The sequence below is a fragment of the Cladophialophora psammophila genome (assembly GCF_000585535.1).
Source record: "Cladophialophora psammophila CBS 110553 chromosome Unknown aczJe-supercont1.13, whole genome shotgun sequence".
Classification (NCBI taxonomy): Eukaryota; Fungi; Ascomycota; class Eurotiomycetes; order Chaetothyriales; family Herpotrichiellaceae; genus Cladophialophora; species Cladophialophora psammophila.
Genome location: NW_006912934.1, coordinates 1,086,693 through 1,110,528, shown reverse-complemented (window position 1 = coordinate 1,110,528; position 23,836 = coordinate 1,086,693). Strand labels below are relative to the sequence as shown.

The 23,836-nt window shown below is 50.3% G+C and overlaps 9 protein-coding genes across 9 annotated transcripts; 3 read left to right on the top strand and 6 right to left on the bottom strand.

Annotated features, from left to right (window-relative positions):
* Window positions 1–1,938: 1,938 nt before the first annotated feature.
* A1O5_08524 (uncharacterized protein) lies at window positions 1,939–2,758 on the bottom strand (the record flags this gene model as incomplete). Its single annotated transcript, XM_007749106.1, has 2 exons — window positions 1,939–2,093; window positions 2,140–2,758. The coding sequence occupies 2 exons, from the start codon at window positions 2,756–2,758 to the stop codon at window positions 1,939–1,941; spliced, it is 774 nt and encodes a 257-aa protein (XP_007747296.1).
* A 317-nt stretch (window positions 2,759–3,075) lies between these two features.
* Window positions 3,076–4,625, bottom strand: A1O5_08523 (uncharacterized protein; the record flags this gene model as incomplete). The annotated part of the gene is made up of 2 exons (XM_007749105.1): window positions 3,076–4,160; window positions 4,214–4,625. The coding sequence occupies 2 exons, from the start codon at window positions 4,623–4,625 to the stop codon at window positions 3,076–3,078; spliced, it is 1,497 nt and encodes a 498-aa protein (XP_007747295.1).
* A 498-nt stretch (window positions 4,626–5,123) lies between these two features.
* A1O5_08522 (uncharacterized protein) lies at window positions 5,124–6,085 on the bottom strand. Its single transcript, XM_007749104.1, has one exon. The coding sequence runs from the start codon at window positions 6,008–6,010 to the stop codon at window positions 5,624–5,626; it is 387 nt and encodes a 128-aa protein (XP_007747294.1). The 5' UTR covers window positions 6,011–6,085; the 3' UTR covers window positions 5,124–5,623.
* A 4,406-nt stretch (window positions 6,086–10,491) lies between these two features.
* Window positions 10,492–12,535, top strand: A1O5_08521 (uncharacterized protein; the record flags this gene model as incomplete). Its single annotated transcript, XM_007749103.1, has 3 exons — window positions 10,492–10,931; window positions 10,995–11,253; window positions 11,312–12,535. The coding sequence occupies 3 exons, from the start codon at window positions 10,492–10,494 to the stop codon at window positions 12,533–12,535; spliced, it is 1,923 nt and encodes a 640-aa protein (XP_007747293.1).
* An 807-nt stretch (window positions 12,536–13,342) lies between these two features.
* On the bottom strand, window positions 13,343–14,133 carry A1O5_08520 (uncharacterized protein; the record flags this gene model as incomplete). The annotated part of the gene is made up of 2 exons (XM_007749102.1): window positions 13,343–13,668; window positions 13,998–14,133. The coding sequence occupies 2 exons, from the start codon at window positions 14,131–14,133 to the stop codon at window positions 13,343–13,345; spliced, it is 462 nt and encodes a 153-aa protein (XP_007747292.1).
* A 997-nt stretch (window positions 14,134–15,130) lies between these two features.
* A1O5_08519 (uncharacterized protein) lies at window positions 15,131–16,156 on the bottom strand (the record flags this gene model as incomplete). Its single annotated transcript, XM_007749101.1, has 2 exons — window positions 15,131–16,013; window positions 16,077–16,156. 2 exons carry the CDS (start codon window positions 16,154–16,156, stop codon window positions 15,131–15,133), a joined length of 963 nt encoding a protein of 320 aa, XP_007747291.1.
* A 374-nt stretch (window positions 16,157–16,530) lies between these two features.
* On the top strand, window positions 16,531–17,855 carry A1O5_08518 (uncharacterized protein; the record flags this gene model as incomplete). Its single annotated transcript, XM_007749100.1, has 4 exons — window positions 16,531–16,637; window positions 16,686–16,748; window positions 16,798–17,657; window positions 17,713–17,855. 4 exons carry the CDS (start codon window positions 16,531–16,533, stop codon window positions 17,853–17,855), a joined length of 1,173 nt encoding a protein of 390 aa, XP_007747290.1.
* Window positions 17,856–19,655: 1,800 nt separating this feature from the next.
* A1O5_08517 (uncharacterized protein) lies at window positions 19,656–21,287 on the top strand (the record flags this gene model as incomplete). Its single annotated transcript, XM_007749099.1, has 1 exon — window positions 19,656–21,287. The coding sequence occupies one exon, from the start codon at window positions 19,656–19,658 to the stop codon at window positions 21,285–21,287; it is 1,632 nt and encodes a 543-aa protein (XP_007747289.1).
* A 1,142-nt stretch (window positions 21,288–22,429) lies between these two features.
* On the bottom strand, window positions 22,430–23,572 carry A1O5_08516 (uncharacterized protein; the record flags this gene model as incomplete). The annotated part of the gene is made up of 1 exon (XM_007749098.1): window positions 22,430–23,572. The coding sequence occupies one exon, from the start codon at window positions 23,570–23,572 to the stop codon at window positions 22,430–22,432; it is 1,143 nt and encodes a 380-aa protein (XP_007747288.1).
* Window positions 23,573–23,836: the final 264 nt, after the last annotated feature.

Sequence of the window (23,836 nt, the reverse complement as noted above, 5' to 3'; positions counted from 1 at the left end):
AGGGAAATTTGTGATAAAATCGGGCCCCGAGCATGGAAGAAGGGAGCAGGGGGGGGGGACGTTCTTACTCACAAATGCGCCGTCACTTCTGATTCCAGAGCTTGAACTTCGTTGTGTTCAAGCCCCCTGCCGCATTCTGCGAACGACAGTTCGGTTCACATTGGGTCCGTCATTTCTGCTCCAACTGCGTGGCCAAGTGCTTCTGGTGGCACCCGGTGCAGGCGGCGGGGTCATGTTGACATTTCAGCATTGCCTTGGTGAGAAACACCAGCATCCTCTGCATCCACGGTCCTGGAAACCTTAGGCACGACTTGGTCCATTTCTCCTCGCTCTCGATCTCGACGTCGTAGTAAGATTCGTCGCAGATAGAGCATATCCTTGGTTTCGTGCTTCGGCGGATGAACCAGACGAAAATAGGAATCATAGGACTCTCAGCATGGAGTCTACCCAGAAGTATCCTCATTCGATGTCAGAAACAGTGTTTACGCTTTTACTGATGTCCGTTTCCGTCTGGTAGAACATACTTTCCAGGCTTCAACAGCTGTATGCGGCTGTTTTCATCCGGACCATTGTCTCTGAAACGTTCGTCAACGAAGCTGCACATATGTCGACATTCAACCTGCCGAGCACGAAGGGCGTAAGTGGATTTCAATGCCGGCGGAGACGGATGTGGACATAAATTTTCGACCTCTGAGTGTAGTATGTTGCCAGTGTCAAATCTGCAAGCTGGGTTAGATATCTGGGGTCAAAATAACCGGGGCTCTTGGTGGAAACGCAGACGCTGGCGTCAGGACGACAGGAGACAGTCTGCAACCTCTTGTGTGCTTGCCTGAAGGGGCGTCAAGATAAAATGGCTCCCACATTGCAACGCTGGCAGCAACGTCAACTCTGTCAAGCGTTTTCAACCGCCTCGTTACAGGACGGCATGGGGCATCTCAACCCCTGCATCGTCCCCAAGTTGAACTACCAATCTTTCCGTTGCGGACCACGAGCGGTCAGAGCGGCTCGATCGATCGCAGAGTAGCCTGTTGCTCAAGGGCTGGCAGACCTCACGTTTAACAGTTGGCGACCTGCGCGACCAGAGCATGCAGGCCCAGAACCGCGAGACCCCGCTGTTTCTAGGGTACTTATCGACTCGCTCCAGCTCGCCGGATTTCGGCACGTTGTTGTGACATTGTGGGAGGCATGGGATCAACATTGTGCGGAAGCTGCAAGGACGGTGAATGAGACGCTTAGAGATGAGGGAATGACGGACAAGGCAGTTTGTCGGGGTCTACATATTGCAGCAAGCGCACTGAGGGATGGGCCAGCTGGAGACGGAATCAGAAGGGATGTGACGCTCAATCTTCATTTCGGGAATGGTGCACGGATGGAGCGGACGCCAGACTTTGACTGGGCGCCAGATGTCCACTCCGGCATTTAGAATCGGTGTTTCGAGAAAGAAGATTTGACTATGATTGCAAGGGTCACAGAGAAGCGTTCGCTGTGGATTCTGAGGTGCGTTCGAGCGGCAAGGGTGTCGAGTCACTAGTTTCGGTTGAAGACACATGCCCTAGATTAGACACTCGCTGTTGCGCTGCCTATCATCCAAACGCCACTATCATCAGTGCGGTATTCTGGCAAACGTCGAGAGACCCCGGGTTGACAATTGTAGAGCAGCTGAAGTTAAGCTGGCCTATACAGACTTGAAATTGTCGGCGTCCTGTGGGTGTTATTCTACCTTCTGTAGATCTTCTAGCATTGGTCCATCACGGCAAAACAGGCTTAAGAAGCCTGGGTACATCACGATCTGCACAAGATCGAGATCAATTAGCCGTCCAGAGTCGAAAGCGTCGCTTCGTGGGGACTGCGGCCTGTTCTGTCATGCTTCTGCTGCGACGAGATGAGATGATGCTGTCGTTAGAGGGCTGCAATGGTGGCGTGTTGGTGAGTCTCAGGCTACTTGTTAGGTTCAGTCTCCCCGACTCCGCACGATGTGCCTTGATACTTGTCGCCATCTTTCAACCCAGCTGACACAGTTTGCGGCAGCAACCTTGCTAGTTCGAGATGGCCGCTTTCCACGGCCCAGGAGAGGGGTGTTCGCTGATTGACGTCTTGTGATGCAGCGTCAGCGTCTCCTCGTGCTACCAAGAGGCTGACGACTGCACAATGTCAATTTCTTGCGGCCCATGATAGGGGCGTTTGGCCATTGATGTCTCGTGAGTCTGCTTTGACGTCCGGTCGGTCCAACCAGTAGTTTTACCACATCCTCCCGGCCGCTTCGCGATGCCCAAGCAAGTGGCGTCAGACCAAATTTGTCCTTTCTACCCGCAGCGACATCTTCCCGGTCCAACAACAGCTGAACCGATGCTGTGTGGCCGCCTTCTGCAGCCAATGATAAAGCTGTCCGGCCATCGAGCGTATCGCTTATGTCGGCATTGGGAGATGGATTATCCACCAGTATCTTGACAACATCCTCGTAACCGCTGTGTGCTGTCCAATGCAAAGGTATCCGACCAAGGGGATCCAGGGACGAGGCGGAGTCATCGCCCGCATCTAGGAGCAGCCTTACTATGTGTGCATGTCCTCCTATTGCCGCCAAAGACATCGGAGTCAATCCGAATTCATCCCTTGTTTTGCTGTCTACGCCGGTGGCGAGCAAGATTTCAAACGCCGTGGGTAACCCGTTGCGCGCCGCCGCAAGTAAGAAGATTATTCCTGAAAGTTGAGCTCTGAGATCCACCATTAACACGAACTTGTCCGAGGTACTGTAGCGCATAGTTTGCTAGTGGCCGATCGTCCAGATACCGAGCATATTCATCGAAGTGCCTTGGGTGCCAAGATGGTACAGCTGGCAATCTCTCGGTCAAAGAAGTACTTGCGGCACAGAGCATGAGATAGCGAAGGCCAGTGACAGAGATACTAGCATGCGTATCTCGCCAGTTCATCAGGAAATCCGAATTTGCCACGTCGCCTTCGGGACGAAGGAAAAACTCTCGGACCGTTTGATGCATAAACTTGGACTATTCCAGTGTTATCTCGTAGCGAAGCAGTAACAGGATCATGAGGTTTAATCTCCTGAAAGTTTGCTGCGCGTTAAATAATGTATCGTTCAGAAGGAATGCGTCTTTGGAAAATCTCGTCCGAAGCATAGAACTCGGTCGCCGGGTTTTCCGAAACCGCTAAAGCGTGTACCACCTCTTCTACTGTCACAGGCCGTCCAGCGAAAAGGATGAATTGGACCATCTTTACTGCGCCTCGGAGATCAGCTTCCTTGTTGCGAATTTGCTGCAACATACGCCGGTAGAAATCTTCAAGCTCCGTTGGGAGTCGTTTGAGAAACTCAAATACCTCTTCCTCGGATACTCCCTTCTCTTCGTATGCAATCAGCTCCTCTCCAACGAGTCTTACCCAGAGGAACACTCCTTGGGCGTTGTCGACAATGTAATTGAGTGACTGAGATATAAGCCCGGTAAGGTTTAGACCTCCTAGGAAGAATCGAGCCAGGGTAGCAATATCGGAAGTGGTTTCACCTTGCATTCGGATGAAGTTTTGCACCAGAGGTTTGCGAAGCTCAAGCTGCCCAATTGGCCGGCTTGCAACGAAAATTTTCACAGTGCAGAACCTCGTCGTGGCACAGATTTCAGGAAGCAAGTTGAGCATGTCCCGTCTGTCGTTCTCCTCGGACTCATCCACGGCATCGATAATCAGATATACCGGCCGCCGTGTTGAGTAGCTCGCTAACGACCTCAATGCATCTTTGAGCGATGAGTAACTCCATAGCAATGTAGAGGAAGACTCTTGAACACACCGAGCTCGGTACAGAGATTGAAGCTGATGATAGAAAAACCCCTCCTCCTGACAAAGGATGTCGTGAAGTAGAGAGCGAAACATGTGGTAGTGTCTTCTTTGGACTTCACCCTCCCTGTAACTGTAGAAGAACTTCGCAACAGTAGCCGAGCTTGACATTGGCTGCTTCTCTTCTAGGTGGTCACAGAAATATTTTGTGAGAGTACTCTTGCCGCTTCCGGGTTTTCCCTCAACTAGCAGCACTCGAGAGTTGTGCGATGCTATCCAATCCCGATATTGTGCATGGGTCCACAGCCACACACAAGAGCCTTTGCATTCTTTCGATATTGTGCTGGAGCGAGTGTTGTGGAACCGAAGAGTGTTAATACACTCTTGACGCGAATGTCAGTCTGGATAGAAAGCAGGTACGCTGATAAAGACAGACCTCTCCTTTCTTGATCAAATTCAATGTGTTCAGCATTTATTCCCGCAATCGTAGGGAAAGCAAAAGGGAGAGTAAAAGGGCAATCTGTCGTAAGCAAGCCTTTTAGTGTCGGCAAGAGTTCCTGCAACGAGTTAATGACTTCACAAGCAGTTCCAATAAATTCTTCGGGCACACAATCCAAAACGATGAAAGAATACTGCGATTTTCCAATCGAAATTGCTGCACATAAAGCGGCAAGCAGACTCCTTTCATTGCTGGGCGCTTGTGCTTTTAATATCTGACTGACGTTGTGTTGTAACTTTACCAGGTCGCCATGTTCGTCTAGTTTCCGCGTACTCAAGTAATCATCCAGGAGACTGTTGAGGTATGCTTCAACTATTGATCCTCGGCGCTGTGTAGGAGCGGACTGCATCGCCTGGAGAAGAAGTATATGCACTGTCTTGATGAGAAGATGAGAAGCTGATGTTCGTCTCGAATAGAACAAGGACAAAGTAGATGAACCAGCGGAAGCGGCCTTGGAAGTGTTTTGATCCAAGAGGTACGATGAGATTTGGCTGATCCCGCACCTTCTAGGTCTAGACAAATAAAGGAGCGCTGGAGTTGATGCGCTTTCCCACCTCTCGAAATCCTCATTACGGAACACCCACAGGAACGTAGGGTCGGAGGGATCCAGAGCTGGCATAGCTGATGGGCGACTTTCTACAGCTGTGGCTGAGAGCAATTTAAGAAATTGATCCGGATCAGTCTGCTTAGAAGACATTCGAGCTTCCTGCGCCGTCAATGGAAAGTTAGCTCAAGGTCCATAAGTGGCAGGCAATCTAGATAGAAGCTCAACAGTCAGAGAAGAGGGAGGGCACCACAGTACCAAAATGACCGTCACTTCAGGATTCTCAATTTTGGTATCGACATTGCGGTGCAGTGGTTCCGCGATATCATTTCTTCTTTTGGCTCCGGGGATTATTGATAAGAGCTCTTTTGCATACGCAGCTGCTGCAGCTGCGGCAAAAGGTTGCCATTGTTTGTTTTTGTGGGAGTCGGCATAATCGCAGATTCCCCTTATCACAAGGCAGGGCCAGTTAATCATTAGACCCGCCGCCTCCATCTCAAAACACAGGACCCCCCCGAGTCGAGAGCTGATCGAATCCCTGTCTCTGGCATTTTTTATAACACGATTCCCACAAGCTATCGCGCCGTAATGAACAACAACAGAGCTGTGTTTCCGAGACTCTCGTTTAACCTTTTGAGACTGATCACAGTCACTGCAGTTTGGCCTCTCATTTCGGTGCTCGTAGAAGGTTTTGAACAGAACGTCTGATTCAGGACCAGGCCGCTTGAAATTTGCTGAATTTTTTATAAGTTCAAGATGCGTCGTCAAACCGTTCTCTCCACGAAGGTGTCGTGCTTGGAGATTTACAAGCGCCTGGAGGAGGGGCTGTGGGGGAGCGTTGAGGAATCCAGTACTGGGTACGTTTGAAACCTTCGGGTAAGGATTTCCCAAGGTCGTACTGTATTATTCCTCCATGATCCGCAAATGGCTGACTCACAACAACATCTCCTAATCTGATATCGGATCGAGCATCTCCTGGTACACCGCCCCGCAATGCCGACCATGAGGCCGAATCGTAGACTCGGGAACTTTGCACTCATTCTGGTAGCTAGGGAGGCAGCCGCCCCAATACCAATCTGCCCTGCCGATAGACATGCAACGACGACGTTGTGGTCTCTAATACTGCCAAGCGTATACTGAGTATCGTCTCGGGGATCAAGGCGCTGTTCCTGGTGGGTTTCATCCAGCATGAGCTGCACGGCGGCGAGCTCTATCGGTAACGCGCAAAGTATGCCGATAGTATAAGCGTGAAGCTCATGCCCTGGAAAATCCATGCTGGGCATCGGTGGGTTGGGAACGTTGCGTGTGTTAAACTCTGAATACCTAAGCCTTATCGATTTCGCAACGAGGAGGTTGGGTAAGAATAGATTTCGTGCCGTGGGACAATGGTTCCTACTTTGTAACAATGTCTATAAATAGCAGCAGATAGGATGTCCTAGATACTCTGCTCCATATGGTGACAGTCATGACCGCAAATAACGCTGTACTTCCCAGGAGGAAAGGCTGTCGTAGTTGAATAAAGCATGTCGCTCTCACTTAATTGTTAGCGCCGCCAAGGCCACTTCCGTATTTAGGACTTGAAGATGGTGGGTCTCGGTTCAGTTTCTGTTTGAGGCCACCATGCACTAGGTTGCTACTCGGTACGTCTCTTGGAGTTAGCCACCTGCACTCCACTTGCCCGTCCCAACCCGGCATAACCCAAATGATTCCAGCCTTCTCACCACGCCATCCTGATCAAGCGAATTGCCAGTGCAGACTCCAAACTCCGTACTACCTTACAGAATCAGCAACTCAAGCCCCACAGTTGTGGCAATAGCCGATGGTTCACAATGCATACGATCAAAGTGCTTACACGAGTTCTGACGGCCACTCCCGTGGTAAAGACGTGGTGACCAAGGAAAGCAGAAGATGGACACTTCGCAAGGCTTTTCTGGAATGCAGACAATTTTGGCCGGGGAAGCCAGTTGTAGGCTATGTTAGAATTGGAAGTACTTGTTGTGCAGACGCCACCCACAAGCTTTGGGGATCGTGTTGGTCCACCATCATACACTGCTGGGAGCGATCATTATGACCATTTCTGAAGGCGCCGAACTCCCAAGGAATCGTCAGACATTCTTCAACATGAACATTTTCACATTACATGTCAACAGTCAGGGCGAAAAATAGTGGGTTGTATCAGATCGGATCTGGATCTACTGTAGGTCTCCTCGGTCATCGCCATCGGTGACAAAGGCACGACTTTCTTGAGCGACACTATCCTTCAGTCTTCTAATATAAACACGCCAAGGGGATAATTTCGTTATAACTAAGCTTACTAGCACTGATCTGTTACGCATTCTGGGAAGGCTGGGTGCCAAGGCTTTATCAATGAAGGATGGTAAGGGTTTTCAAAAGGGTCAGGAGGGGGTTCCGATGATGATATTGCTATCCAATATATTCTAAAATACAAGACGCGAGACAAAGAGATCGAATACAGTCGGCCCCGTCGCAAGGTACTGTTGGCTCTCGGAAGGGGATGGGGTTCTTTCGGAGCATTCTTCGTCCAAGATAATTACATCGTATCCGTGCCTATAGGGTTTTTGGAACTGTTGCAGATTGAAGGTTATTTTCGCCTGAAGCTTCTGTCGAGCCTTTGGCGGAGCTTCACTAACCACTCCTTGAACAGTAAACTGATGCGAAGATCGGGACTCATTCGCCTGCGCCACGGTTCAACACGGCTCTCTGTAGGCTTCGGCAGCTACATCCCAGGTATTCTAGAAGACTTCTTGTAGGGTCAAGGACTTTTGGAGCTACAGCCAGTCCTTCTATCCTTTGACATGCAAAGAAACCAGGAATGTAGTGGAATTGTATTCGCGAATGTGGTCTTGAAACGGAGTAGTTTCATCTTGTCATGCCGGCGTTCGCTTTCGCTAGCATGTAGTACTGGTACTCAGGTTAGATCATTTCACACCCAAAGCATGTACAAGCACTTGTATCGTTGGCTGACCAGAAGTGGTCTGATTGGAAAGCAATTCTCAACTTCAAGACAGCGAGCATGTCGTTTGTCTTCTGATCTTCCAAAAAGCGTACGAATTCGCAAAAAAGCCGCAAACCTACTTGTTACTCTCAAAAAATAAGAATTTTCCCCCAAAATTAAAAGCAAGCAAGATATTAAGCACAACCATAATTGGACAATTTTGATCGATTCTGTTGGATGATGCTGGGTATGGACCCTCTTGTCAACTCCAGGCGGTTGCTGATATGAAGATGGGGTAGAAAAACATTCTCATTACGAAAGCCATACTTATCACTGCTTCTCACGACACACCATGGCTTCGCTTTTCCACCTGATTTGGCACCATCGAGAAGGTGGCCATCTGCATGCACAAACAAGAGCTGATCAAAGTAATTGCAGACACATGCGGCCTTACGCAAAAGGATCCAGAGGCAGCACTTGATACCTTTCATCCATACAGAACCAGTATAGTTGAGGAAGCATCGAAGAGGGACAAAGTCCCGTAGTCGGTGCTGCCACCTGACAGGTACGGCAAAGAGCCGCAAGGAGAGGATTAAATCCTCGAGAGATGCAAAAGATTAATATCGTTCCACGTTAACGACCAGTATTCAAAGCAGCAAAGAAGCTGAAACGTGCCATGGGCAGCCCTACCAAGAAATAACGAGGAAGCTAGAGTGCTGCTTTTAGGGAGAATATTCTCATCAAGCCATTAAGGCGTGAAGGATGAAGCTTTCGCTAGGAATTGGCGAATCTGAGTAACTTCTGGGGAAATGACTTGCGGGAGCAAATCAACATCGCGTCGCACCATTGTATATCTCGCTGAACCCTTTCCTCTCGCTGTTGCTCAGTCTGGGGAGGGAAGATATCTTGAGTTTTTTTTTTTTTTGTCACTTTACAATCGCGTGTTGGAAGGTTGATCCTAGCCTAATTGAGCTAGGAAGAAAATGTCTTGGCGGTGCCGAGTTACCCAGTAATTGCCTCGCTGTCATTCCACCTCCTCGATTTCCTCAATCAATCAGTCAATCGACCTCCTTGGTAATAGCACAAGTATTCCCGGACCCTCCCAAGTATATCATCCTGTAGCGCAATATCGCGTTGACCTCATTCTTTCGCCTACAAGTACAAGTACAAGTCCAAGTACTTGGTAGGAGCAAAAACATAACGGGGACTGAATATTGGTCAATTTGGTGGCTTGACAATCACATGTCCCCGAAGACCCCGACCAAGTTTGGCTATCACGCCACCGGCAAACCCAAGAATCTGCAACTAGTCCGACAACGGCAAGATCGAGAGCGTCACCATAAGACTACGTTTTCAGAAGACCCTCAAAAGTGAAGCCCGATTCTCTTTGCGGACCTCACGGCGTACGGATCCCGCCCCCCCCCCCCATAACCATCATTAAGAAAGTGGAGCAAAATAATAGTCCCAATCTGACCCTTGCTGCACTCCGGATTCTGCATCGAAAATTATCTGGCGGTAAAGATCGAAAAGTGGCTCATCCACCTCATCACTGGTCAGGGTAAGACACTGTGAGCCATCATTCGAATATGGTGTGCCCGAAAAGCTGGTCGTCTGAAAATCTCGTCGCTGTGGACTCTGTCTCCCTTGTCCTTCAGCCGTGGTCAGAAAGACGTTGCTGTTGTTGTCGACGGGGACTGATTCGCTGCAAATGGGAGGAGGCGCTTCATTCGCAGAGTCCAGAATGCCTAGATAACGGAGCATGTCATTCGAAGTCATGCCATCCGCAAATTTAGACATTTGCTCGCGCTCAAGGTCACTCTTCCATGGCAGCTTGTGGAACATGGTGCGAAGGCCGGCTTTCAGTAAACGATTCTCTTCTGTGATCATGTCGAGATATCTGTGGGTGTTTGTGACAATGGTCAGCATGCTTCAAAACTGAGAAACGGAAACCGAGCACCCTAAAACATACCCGGGAGGGTAAGTAGTCTTTGTAATCGGCCTGGTCCGAAACGTACAGATGGCCTCAGTTCGTTGGCATTGGGCGCAGGGAGTTCTACCATCGCACTGTTCAATGAACTCTGAAGCCCAATTTCTGCATGTCGGAGTGTACCCACCTTTGCCTTTCTGACTCTGCAAGACTGACAAGCGTGACGAACGCGCTGGCCTTTTTTCTCTTCGGTTTGGCCCATTCTCTTCGTAAAAGAAACCAACCAGGTTAATACAAATGAAGAAAGATGATTTTCGACCAAAGGTAAAGAATCAGTTCCACAACATCAAAACAAAGCTCAGCTCTTTATGCTGACGTCGCCGTGCCTGCATGTCTGGCTTTGGATTGTGCCACGCTCGGGGTTTAAACAAAAGATGCACTCTTCGCCCCTTACTCGAAATGGTCCAATGTCGAGGTCACCGAAGATCTGGATCTTTCAAAGCCCCAACTTCAATGCTGGTGACCCTGTTTTCCTGATTAATTACTAATTATCGAATTAGAAAAGCTGGAGCCCGATGGTGTGAGGGCTAAAGCCTTATTCGTATTCATGTAGAATATCATGATTTCATGTCTGATCCCCGAACCACCCAAGCCCCCGGAAGGAGGCAAACCTCTACGTGTACATGATTCAAGTTTAAATTCATTCCTTTATACCTGTCACCCTTCTGGGAGCGTCTCAGCACAAAGTTGACACATCGTCAAGTCGTCTTCCGTGAATCGACAACAAAATGGATGAAACCCAGAGTCCAACAATGGAGAAACCCCTCGACGCTTCCGACGCCGAGTTGAATCGTGTTCGCACTTCCCATCTCATCAACGATGTTGTGCTGCATTTCTCTTGGAAGAACCTGAATGTCAACGTCAAAGACCGCGCGACAAAGAAGCCACTCCGCATCCTTACCGATTCTCATGGCTTCGTCGAGGCCGGTGAGATGCTGGCCATCATGGGCCCAAGCGGGTCCGGCAAAACAACTTTACTCAACGCAATTGCACATCGACAAGCTGCTGCAGGGGCAAAGACAACAGGAGATGTCATGGCCAACGGTCAGAAAATGGATTGGAAGAAAATCCGGCAACTGTCGAGCTATGTAGAGCAAGAAGACGCTCTCATTGGCAGCTTGACGGTTCGTGAGACTATGAAGTTTGCGGCAGGACTGGCCTTGCCCAAGTACGTACCGCCCTGTGATGAATTTTGATTTTGCCGCTCTCACTAACTTGTCACCAACCATAGTTCGGTTTCCAAGAGAGAAAGAATGCAGCGAATTGACGACCTGATCGCTAGTTTTGGTCTACAGGCACAGGCTCACACCATCGTGGGCACTCCGATCAAGAAGGGTCTCAGCGGCGGACAAAAGAAACGACTTGGTGTCGCAAGCAGACTCATCACAGAACCCAAAATACTGTTCCTGGACGAGCCAACCAGTGGCCTGGACTCGACACTTAGCTTCGAAGTGGTGAGCTTCATCAGGTCCATCGCAAAGAAGAACAAGGTACGTTTCAAAGGACATCAGAGCTTAGATGTGATCAATTTCTAAAATCTCTTGCTAGCTGATTGTTATTGCTTCCATCCATCAACCGTCCACCTCGGTTTTCAAGCTCTTTGACAAACTGTGCTTGTTGTCATATGGCAAGACGTGCTATTTTGGCGATCTACCGGAAGCTCTCCCCTACTTCAAAGACATTGGCCTTCCGATGCCATTCGAGACGAACCCTGCCGAGTTCTATCTCGACCTGATCAACGCAGATCTCGCCAAGGAAGGAGACGACGTCTTTGATCGCATCAAACACATTACAGAGTCTTGGTCCGTAGGCGCGGGGGATCAAAAGCTCATTCAGCAGATCGACGCCAATGTGTTTTCATCCGAGAGAAGCGGCGTACCGGATCTCACAAAAGTCAAGATCCTCGAGCCCAGTCGCTGGATGGTGCCCTGGGTTCTCCTCCAGCGCTCTTGGGTCAAAGCCTACCGGGACATAGTGGTATACGAAATCCGTGTCATCATGTACCTGGGCCTGGCCGTTCTCATGGGCACGGTCTTTCTGCGACTCAAGTCGACCCAGGATTATATCCAGCCGTTTATCAACGCCATCTTCTTCGGATCGGCTTTCATGTCGTTCATGGCCGTGGCCTACGTCCCCGCATTCCTGGAAGATCTCGCCACTTTCACCAAAGAACGCGCCAACGGCCTAGTCGGGCCGCTCGCGTTCATGGTCGCAAACTTCGTCATCGGCCTGCCTTTCCTCTTCGCCATCGCCGTCCTCTTCTCCATCGTCGCATACTGGCTGAGCAACTTCCGGAACAACGGCGGCGCGTTCATGATGTACACCATGTGGCTTTTCCTGGACCTGGTGGCCGCAGAATCGCTGGTCGTATTGGTGTCTGCAATGTTCCCGGTCTTCGTGATCTCACTGGCCGTCACCGCATTCGCCAACGGCCTGTGGATGTGCGTGAACGGGTTCCTCGTGCCCATGAACATCTTGAACCCGTTCTGGAAATACGTCTTCCACTACATCGACTACCAAGCATACGTCTTCCAGGGCATGATGGTGAACGAGTTCAAGCACGAGGTCTTCACCTGCAACAGCGTGGACGGGCAATACCAATGCAACTATCCCGGCCCCCTGAACGCCGAGGGCAAGATCGATGGACCGTCGGTCCTGAAGACCCTCAGCATCGCGCTCAATGACGAAAAGCAGTGGATTGGAATCATCATTGCAATCATTGCAGTTTATCGGATCCTCGGATACCTGGTACTGGTCCTCAGGAGACACTAGCGACAGCCAAGACGGGGCAAGGTTTTCTTTTGTTGTAATTGGATCTGTTCGAGGTCGCAAGACCGTAAGGCTCCTGGGGTGACGTGGCACCTGGTTCATTGGAGAGAGTCATAGAAGGATGGTGGAGTAATTGTCTTTTAGTTGGCCACTTTAATTCTCTTGAGATGTTTAGTTCGCCTATGAGGCTTTGTTAATGGAACCGGGGTTTTTTCTTTTTTTCTTTTTCCCTTTTTTTTTTTTTGACTTGCAGGAACATGAGGTCACTAAGAGCTGGGCTATGGTACAAGTCATTGTCTTGACATTGTCCGCAGTCTTTCGGCGGCGGTATTCGTGGTGAATTCTCTACATCCATCAATGGGGTGGATTCCTCCCCTTCTTCAACTCAAGGCAAGACCGGTATTGCCGTCAGGTTGAGCCGTTGGGGCCTGGTTTTGTCAACGGACACTGGGTGCTTAGGCTGGAGGAAATGCGCCGCACGGACGACAGCAGAGCCTTGTCTGTGTTGAAAAGGATATATCAGGCTTTAATAGATCGAGAAATCAAAGGGTGGAAGTCTGGAAGGGGCAAGAAATGGGCAAAGGGGTCCATTGCTCCAGCCTTGTTCCAGCCTTGTCCCCGCTCCCAGCAGGTAAGCCGGAAAACCATCCCGGCAAACTAGATAACTACTTAGGCTTAGACAATTGGGTACGATTAGGCGCCTTCCATTGCTGACTGTGTTGTTCAAACGATTTTCATATTGTACAGCGCTTGTATTTATTGTGTCCTTTTCTTACTTGTGCTACTTAGGATTTGGCAGGAAATGCTTGCTCACATCTTCATCCCGGCTACGTCACCCGTGCCGCCTCTCTTGCTCCCACCTTTTGCGGCGTCCTTCTTCGCCAAAATGGCCGCCTCCTCGTCGTGCAGCTCCTTGTCCACCTGCGCACCGCGACTGGGTTCGTTGCCGTGCATCTTCGCCGGCGCCGTCGGGTCGACCTCACCGGCCCGGGTCTCGGCGCTCTTGGGCTTGCCGGAACTGGAGTTGTCCGAGGCATTGGACTGTGTGTTCTGCGGGCCTGATGCGGCCAGTCGATTGGCGATTGTGCGGTTGTCTTCTGAAGGTGAGAAGGGGTGTTGTTTTAGTATGTGGCTGTCTGGTGGGATGTGGCATTGTTTAGGGGAGAGGGGGTATTTTCTTGGGTAAAGGGGGGGGAGAAGAATGCAAGGAGCGAAAAGGAAGGAAACGAAGACGCCGGCGTCCTGCCATCTCCCTTCTAGTCTTCTAGTCTTCTGTCCTTTCACATGTTGTATTCCTGTCACTTGATCTTGATTCTGGTCCTTTAATTGCCCTTCGTGTAGTGGTCACGGCCAGCCCTTCCTCTTCCGGGCCTTTCCCTCTCCCATCAGACAAAAAAACCGAAAGAAGCACAGAATAAATGCAAAAGGCAAATTCCAAAAGTAACAAAGTAGGAAATATACGTACTCGAATCGTTTGCGAGATGAGAATTCTTCTGTCCTTCTCCATATGCTTGTTCGCCTCCCTTCTGCGAATCCGGCGGCACCCGTTGGTCACCGGCCTCGTAGATGTGGCGGGAGCCGACGTTGGAGTTACCGGACATTTTCACAACTGGTTCTCTTGTGAGTGGAAGGTATGAAGTTCTGGAAGAAAAGAAACGGTTGGTTGAGTTTGGACTTCAATGCTTCTAGGGGTATGGGTGATGTAGTTTCAACGCAAGGGTTTAAGTACTGTAAAAGAGCCTGAGACACACTCCTTCACGCAACAGAGTCGTCTTCTTTCAGGGTAAACGTGATGGAGAATCGACAGGCAAAGACACCCTTGTAGGAATCAATTTTTAAAGAATTGTGCTCGGGTTGAGCAGATGCCACTTGCTCAGGCATGACATCACAATCTCATCCTTCAATGAAGTCATCAATATCCACCGACAACCACCATCAAAACATGAATGGAGCGGATCATGACGCCGCGACCTTGAGCTTATTCAAAACGCCCCTGGTGCCCCTGGCTAGAAGAGCTTTGGGGCAAGTCAGCATGTGCTCTGTTCCGCTGTCGAGTAGATGTTGATGAGCTTCACGCAAGTTGGCGCCGACTCGGTCGACTCAGCCACTGCAAAGAGACGAGAAATCCAAGATGAAGGAGTATCCAAAGAGTCGTCCCTCGAGTCTTCTATGGCCGTTTTAAATCGTGTATTCATCATGTCTCTCTTGAAAGCCGAGAATCAGCCTTGGGTCCATCCGTTTCATGCACCATGCTGACTCCTTTCTAGGACTGCTGATCCAATCGCCTCCCCACATTCCCAGGCACGCGATGGTAAGCTCCTATCAGTGAAGGATGCCGACACCGGACCTGTTGAAGCTCATGACCAGATTCTGAAACATGGATCAGTCTTGCTGAGAGGGATGCTGGAGATGCGCGGGTCGTCGGGTCGTCAGGGCGCAGATGAGACACTGCAAACCACAGCAGCAGCCTGCAGAATCATAGTCCGCCTATGCCTGAGCCTCCTAGGCTGTCCTTTCAACGATGAATTTGGTGCTGCTTCTCGTTCTCGTCGAGCTTTATCTCAAGCTAAGTGGAGTGTTCCCAATAATGGCTTCTGATCATCTCCCAATTGTCAACCGTGCGACTTCATCTCTTGCAGCTCCAACCTTGTCGGCCACGTCGTAAAGACTCCTCTGCACCTCACCAAATACGTAGCGAAGCTGTTGCATCTGATGGTCTTTTTCGCTGACAGCCCAACCGTTCCGATCACCGTAGTTGAGTCGATCATTCAACTCTCTCTCCTTGCCAGCGACTTTTCCTTCCAAGCCTTGGACGAAATCCTCAATCTCACTCAAAAGTCGTCGGTTGCCTTGGATCATGTCTTGCATTTCATCGGCCCTCGTGTTGAACAGTTCAATCAAGCTCTTCGGGCCTTGTGTTTCTTCCACCTCTTCGCCTGGGAGTCGGATTTTGTCTCCTTGAGCATGCCCGCCCCGGACGCTCCCCCTCAACGCCTGAGGATTATTCCACCATCCACTTAGCGCTGTTCCGCCGTAGATACCGCTGCCGTTTAAGTTTTGGTTCTGGGCATGAGCAACCTGTTGATATTGCCTGGGCATTTTCAATCGATCAATGGCCCTGAAAACGCATTTGGCTTCCAATTCGTTCTTTTTTACACCACCATCCCTCGCCGTGACAATGGCTTCCGCATCGTTGCCTAGTCCGGCTTCCACCTCGTCCAGTTTTTGGGTCACAAAGTCTACACTATTAGGTAGTGTCTCTCCGGCGCGGACGACGGTCGGAAGAAGATCTGCTACTTCTGATGCTAGTTTGATCTGATTGAGGATGAGAGTGTCGACCGCTTCGATTTCTTTTTGCAGGTCGGGAGTAAGCTGGTCAAATTTTGTGGTGGAACGGAGATGAGCAATATCTATTTGTGGTTGAGAGGATGCGCCTGTTGTGGAGGGGTTCGCCGGCGGCTGAGCAGTCGTAGTTTGGCCACTGTGTAGAATCTCTTAGGACTTGGGGAAGAAACTTTGAGAACATTGCACTGGGGGGACTTACAAGCTTAAGGGCGCCGGCGCCGCGGTGCTAGCTCCCAGACTCAAGGTCGGCTTTGATGCTGAAGCACCGAAGAGCGACATGCTGACTGCTAAGTGGTTGAGTACGCCAATAGGAAGTGTGTAGGATGAGAGATGTCCTTTTTCAGAGGACTTTGCAAGCGGAAACACGCGATGCGTGACAGAGAATTGTTGCTTTTGTCCTGTGCTTCGCCGTGCGAGCGAATGGTAGCGTACGGTGGAGCATTGCCGGCTTTGTTTCCCAGCGAGAACTCGTTCTGGCAGCCTCATTCATCCTTTCAAACCTGCCCAAGCTTAATCCTGGAAATGTGAATCGACACCTGACTGTCTCTTTCGACCGACTCTGGTACATTCATGAATAAATAGGGTCACCATGAATACCTTTTTTCTACCAAATTATTTAGGTGCAAAGCCAGGAGAAGTATCGGGTTAAGACAATGTTGCTCCCAAAATGTGTGGCTACCACGTCACAAACTCCCGCCGAAGTTGGCTCGGGAGTCTCACAACTTGCTGCCTCAAAGAGATACTTTAAGAGTGTTCAATGGTCTGTACAAGGGCCAAACGTATCAAAATCCTCCCCTGACGATGACAGGAGCGCAGACGGAACTTGTCTAATTGCCAGTCAGTCAGACAATTCCGTTGATACCTTTGTTGTGTGGGTTAATATCGCCATCACATCATCCAGCCCACTAACTAGCATGCAGTCCAGTAGATCTCCTTGAAGAGGCACCCGGGCCACGAACACTTTCTGCATATTGCAGCATACAGGCCGGAGAATCTGTCAGAGCTGTGGTCGGGTACCCGTTTTTCAATCTTCAAGATCCGTCCACCACGTTGATCTTATCGTCCATGAGAGATCACCCGATCCGACTGAACTCAGCCCTGACCGGCCATCTTGGGGCATCTTATCCGCTAGTCAATCCCATGACTGAGGAGTTCATCAGCCCCCATTCCTTGCTTTTCAGCAATCAAGGTGATCGCATCATTGCCGGTTCAGAATCCCTCATCTCAACCTTTGACGTGTCCCGACCGGGGGAGGCTCCGATTTCTTCCATTCCCACTGGCCCAAAATGGAGAAATACGACTGAGTATAGTGGCGCTGTCAATATGCGAGGGATTGTCTCCGCGCTCAGCCTTGAACCCTCAAGTGGCATTTTGGCTGCAGGGACTTATACCCGCTATGTTGGTCTGTACGACTCCCTGGGCCAAGGAAACTGCGTCGGGGTCTTCTCCGTCAAAGGGACAAGTGCTGATTTGCAAATTGGCGGAGGAGGAATAACACAGTTGCTCTGGAGTCCATGCGGCAGATATCTCTACATTGCTGAGAGGAAAAGCAACGGTATTATGCTCTATGATATCCGCAAAACAGGTCAGTTGATGGCATGGCTGGAGGGCCGAGCTGCGATGACCAATCAGCGGTTAGGTATTGACCTTGTTGGCACTGGTGATCAAGGGGGCCATGAAGTCTGGGCAGGTGGGCTCGACGGGCTCTTCAGGATGTGGAAAGATCCTTACGAAAAAGAAGGCTCTGTTTCATATAATTTCGAGTTTCAGGGACACGATGGTGAGCCGCACCTACTTTTCGCTCACTTCAGACCGTATACTCACATCTCCCAAAGACGCTATCTCGAGTGTAGTCGTTCATCATAGTGGAGGCGTACTTGCTACTTCGTCTGGTCAACGGCATCTCGCTGCTGAACATGAAGGGTCCCAGACGGAAGATTTAATACCGGATTCCAGCTTGAAGATCTGGGAAGTATGATATGCTGCCGTCGGCGAACAATGCACAGCAATGCTCCTAGAGATATTGTTCAGTTTGTGTCCGCTACACTATCCCACGATTTGCCTGCTTTTTCGACCTCCCTCTGGGATATCTCGGCAAAACGGACTTGTGCGATGGTTTTACCAGATCAATAGATCTATAATACTTTAGAGTCTAGGCCTTGGTGAGTTGTGGATTATTAAAATGATACCAAAGAAACCTCGGATGTGAGATACAGGGAGTGGATCATTGTGATACGCTATCCCATCCCAGGACTAGTGTAACAAAGGGTGGCTGGCTTTACTCTGACCTCCTTCCTCCTGCCTCCACACGTTCTCTCTTTGTGTGAATGCTTCGACTGGAGGTATATCGTTACTTTGAATACCTGAACAGTTGAATCCGGGGAGAAGTATACAGTTAAGGCTCCCAAGGCTCGTGGCTTGATGCATTACGAATCCCTAGTCTCTACCGTGTTTGCTCTTGTTCCACGTTTCCTTTTCACTAAAGAAGCCGCATTTCATTCCACCCTTTGCTCTGGTGCATTGATTTTCTCCTCTGATTGCATTGTGCTTTTGGCTGTGCACTGGACTGACGCCTGCCTCTCCCTCTACTCGATTATCTCTTGTCGAGAGAAGAGGGACGGTCGATGAGCTGCTCCCAGACAGCGCCCCAACCAAGCTCATTATGTCGCTCCTCTGACTTTTCCATCGTTCCTGACACAGAGCTTCACCGTACCCATCTCCGCCGATCGCACTTCCCAGTTCTGCCTCCACTGGTCTCTCGCTTAGTCGTCGATGTTGTGACAAGCCTTCTGATGTTGGTCCATGCATTTATTTTCATCTTTCACTTTCTCAGTTATCACGTTCACAAGTCATACCTGTTTTTCGCCAATTCACCATATCCATCTTCGCGCGCTGTACGGATGCATCATCATCATGGCCTTGAGATCTCGATGTAAGGAACTCAAGGCCTCGAAATAGTCTGGTTCCTCCTAGCAACAAGTTTGTTTGGGTCCAGCAAGTGGAATCTCCGACGAAATTCCAATCCAAATATAGCCTAAAGAGTAAGTCAGTGTCATTCTAAATACCGTTCACTCACTGATTCCGACTCAAGGTCGAGAATGACATTGATTGGGGATCCGGACACTCTGACCATTTATGACACCTATGGTTGGGCTTCCGTCTTTCCAAGAGGTGACTTGCTTTCAGATGGATGAAGGCATCTTTCGATTGTTTCCACTCCAAGGCTCCATGGACCAGAGAAGAAGAACAGTTCATCGTTTCAGAATGAAGATCAAGGTTACAGAAAAAGGTCTGGTTCAGTACATGTCTCCAAGCCCCCGTTGACCTATGGGCTGGGTGCACACTATCGCATTCGATACAGTGTCTGCCCTGGCATTTGTTGAGGTGCGCCTCCTTCTCAATATCCGAATATGGCAGACATCGGATGGCATCGGCTAGGATGCGCTTCACATCACATGCGGAAACCTTTGTCTCAGTGATATGACCGGGTCGACGAGGCGCGCGCCTTATCCAACTGCCTCCCACATGCCAGGGCAGTTAGTGACAAGGCAGTTAGTGACACAGTGGTGAAGTTACTGCCTCACCGTCACCTGAACCACCTCCTTTCCCCTCCCATATAAAAATATCTGCCTTGGCATGAGTGATGAGCGAGCTTAAATATTTTCTCCCGGCACATCACCGACCTTGCTTTGTGACTGCCTCTTTTCAAAGTCTCTGTTACTCACAACTGCAAACTGGATCTTCCCTCCTTGAACAATTCAGATTGACACCATCCACAATGACCTCTCACCAGACACAGGGTCACCACGACCCAAACAGTTGTCCAGAGGTACAACGGAGACTCGGCACCGAAGCCGAAGTCCACGCCATCCTCCAAGACGCCCAGCAGATTGCTCTACCACAGCGAGGAGTCTCTGCATACCTGAACCTCCGCCTCGACGAGCTTCCAAAGTCAGCGGACTTAATGGTCACTGATGATGAAGAGGACCTAGACACCATCTTCGAAAACGTGTCTCAGTCACGCATGTACCGTCGGATGCTGCTTCCAAACAAGCGCGGATGGGACATAACAATACCTGAAGCTCCAGATCAACTTCGAGCCCATGTTAAAGTCCTCTTTAAGGCGTTCAAGAGCATTCCTGACGAGTGCGCTTGTCAAGAAGCGATCAAACGACCTTTTCGCTCCCAAATTCACGACAACTATCTCGTCGAATGTCTTTGCTGGGAGATTTTGGAAGCTTGCATCGAGCGGTCGAAGAAAGATGCAAATCTTGTGGAGGCGTGGGAGCCGGGCAAGTTCAGGTACAAGAAAACCAATGATTGGACTTTCGAGGAGCGGTTCAACAGCATCGTCGAGACTATGGCCACATCAAAGACCATCTGCAAGCACCTCTTCGACGTCAAGTACGTGCTGAAAATTGTCGATGACCCAAAGACCAATGCCGAGCGTGTTGAAGCGAATCGGAAACTCAATGGCCTCAAGGCCCGAGTCATGAAGCGAGGCAAGGAAGCAGAGGCCCAAGATCAGAGGCAAATCAAGCGTGCCAGAACTGAAGATGCCGATGATGATGAAGACGGCGATTTCTCCAGCCCTGTCCGGCCTGAGCCTCAGCGCAGTCAACGTGCGTCAGTCACTGCTGGGCCGGCGAAACAACCAGTCACCACTCCGACACGTCCCTCGATCCCCATCCAGCATCCAGCATCCGCTCCTGCTACCATGAATATGGCGCCACCAGCCGTGCATCGATCGCGTCGTCAACCGAGTCTTCAACCAAGCCCGCTTCCACGGCCTAGCTCCTTTTTTGACAACAGCCCGACTCGGCGCAGCACTCCATCAGGAATGTTCGGCAATATCCATCGTCCGTCAGTCTCGCCAGGCTTCGCTAGAGCAATGCAGGCGGGATCGCCAATGCAGCGAAATGGTATGCAACCATATTCACCAATGTTCACAGCAGGCTATGCCACGCCGTCTGATGCTCGATTTCATCCTACTCAGACAACTCCCGGCTCCCGCTCCGCCTCCAGAGCTTCTGCTCAACACACCGATTCACTGACTCCGAGCGAGCGGGGCTCCTCTCATAGCTGGCTGGGCCAGCCTGTGCAGGAGAGCTACGGGCTCAACTCTGACTACACCTCTAGGACATCTTCTACGGTATCCCACCAAAGTTTTATGTACTCTGCCAGTGAGCAACCACAGTGGGATCCCAGTTACAACTATGCTTTAAATGGCGGCTTGACTGATGCAGCAACCACATTTGGTGATGACGACGGCTTTAGAGAGAGACCCCAGGAGAACATGAGCATGTCTGAACTCCTCGAAAAAGGAGAAGCAGAACAAGCACTGACCCATGGTGGATCTACTGAGTCCGAAGAAGGAGAAGACGGAGATGGAGAGTTCGAATTCGAGTGAATGAAGGGCTCCGCAATCACAATCTCTTTTTCAATTCAACACTCGTGATCATTGTCTCAGTATCAGTCTAGCCACAGTAACACTACCCACTTCTTTTCTCACACTCTCTTTCTGTCTTCACAACACTCCGCAAAAGGAGCTTTCAACTGTACAGGCATGTCGGCGAAGCAACATGGAGCACACTTACGACCTCGCTCGCTGCCACGCGACAGTGTACCGTTGGCAATTATCATGCAAACGTGGAATAATCTTTTGTCCCTGCAGTTATTCCCACTATTACACAACAAAGAGAATGGACAACAGGACAAAAGACAACGGATCACAAACCATCCTTTCCTCTTTGTCGTCTTCATTTTTCTCGGATAGTTGGGTGTGGGGTTCAGGGTATGGCATAGCATTGGCCCATGCGAGGCGTCAAGGCGTGCTACTTTTACCTTTACTGGCAAGACGTTTTCAGAGTACGGTCATGGTCATGGTCATGGTCATGGTCATGATTACGGTGATAAGAGACGAGTCAATGATAAGAGATACCCCCCAGTTGCGCGGAAGAACGGATTGGCATAGGGAGAGGCCGATTAGTATCGGATACCTAGGCTCATGTATCATTCAGACACACACATTCCCCATACACGGACGTGCACAAATACATGCCCCGGACAACGGTGGAGGTGACAGCTGGAGATGAATATGGAGACGAGGATGAAGACGAAGATGATCATGGACATGGTGATACTGATACTGATCAGGCCTGAGTGGCGTACAGTGCAGTGCAGAGCTCAGGGTATATAGCAACGAGCGTCCAGACATACATACATACATACATACATACATACATCGTGAAGGACAGCCAAGTCAGTCCCATCGCGACAGATAGTTTTGGGAGGAGCTCGATTCAATGTTAAATGGATTCGATCAGTCACACAGAATTTTTCATTGTTCGACATGCATACATGAATGTAGTCAGTCGTCACACACATACGCAGGTAGTAGGCCTTGCAGTGGACTGCTTGCTTGCTTGCTTGCCTGCTTGCTTCGATACGTTTCCTTAAATCTCTGGCATTTACATATCTATGTATGTGGCAAGCATAGACCTCATTCATGTGCGTCAGATTGAGTCCCTCGTTCTCGTTCATTCATTCATTTCAAGCTTTCTTCCCTCCTCCTCCTCCTCCTCCTCCTCCTCCTCCTCCGCCGTCAAAACTCAAACTATATCCCCCGCCCTCGCCCTTGACCACTTTGAAATTGTCGGTGCTGAGCCCAAACGGTTTCAGAATCCCGTTGCCCAGGTCCTTGAGCTTGCCCATCATCTCGCTAACTTCTTTCTGCTTGGCCTCTTCGATCCTGGGCGGGAGCAAGACCAGCGCATCGCGCACGGTCTTCTTGTCCGATGCCGGCAAGGTCTCCCAATATTGAGGCGTGGTGGAGAGGGTCTTGTAGTCTTCCAGCGCGGCGCTGAGGCTGGACCAGGCCGAGCCCGATGTGGAGGTGGTCGAGGACGGATTGGAGACGGCGGACGCTAATGTTGACGAAACTGAAGACATATTTGTCCTCGCCCGGGCGCGGCGCAGTAGAAGTTTGACGCGTATTCGAGTGACGTCGGCTTTCCTTGTGTCTGAGAGCTGAAGATTTTTGAGCGCGGCGGATTCGTCCTCCTCGTCCGAGGGGAGTTCGACGACTGTGTCGTCTTGTGTCTCGGATATGCCTTGGGCCGTAGACCGCGGTGGCGATGCTATTTCGTCTTCTGACTCGGTATCTGAATTCAACCGCCCATTTTGGCCATTTCCATTGGTTTGTCCTGTCAAAGGCGATTTCTTTGTTCTGGTGCTCTTCCTTGTCCCTTTCTTCACCTTCTCTTTTTTCCTGGTTGGGAATTCCCGTTCCAAGCCCTCCAAGCCCCTGTCACAACTCTCCACGGCATCCTTCCACTGATCAAGCTTCAAATGGCAAGCAGCAATGTTGCTTTGCAACACGGCCATCTCGTAATCCAAATAGCGCGGCAGTTCTGCCAACGCGCGGTCGTAGGTCTGGATTGCGGAGATGTATTCTTGGCGGGAGAAGAGAGTGTTTGCGTGGGATTTCAGGTCATTGGAGAGCGATAGCATGCGGGATTCTTCGCCGGGGGAGAACCGATCTTGCTGAGCCGAGTGGGCAGAATGGAACGAGGTGGTGGACGAGGTCGACGACCGTCGGGACCATGATGGTGGATTCGGATGGGCGTCGGTTGGAGGAGAAGGAGGTTTTACTCGCTCTGGGTGCACTTTAGGTCCGTCTGCTTTGAAGGACATGCTTTGTCCTGATTAAATATTCGCTACCGTGGGTAGATGGGGGTGGGCGTGGGCGTGAGGGTGGTGATGGTTTCGTGAATTCTCGCGGGAAGAGCGAGGCTGAATGCAGTCTTGGACGAGGCTGCGCATTGCGACCCCCACAGATGACGTCATTGTTCGTGTTCGGCTATTTGAGGTTAATGACCCCACCAAGATCCGATCCCCCAGATCCCCCAACTCATCAAAGAGATAGACTTGGACTTGCAGCGAGAACGTGGTTGTGCA

Excerpts from the sequence above, each read along its gene's own strand:
- A1O5_08522 (XM_007749104.1), bottom strand. The coding sequence starts at position 6,010 with ATGCTGGATGAAACCCACCAGGAACAGCGCCTTGATCCCCGAGACGAT.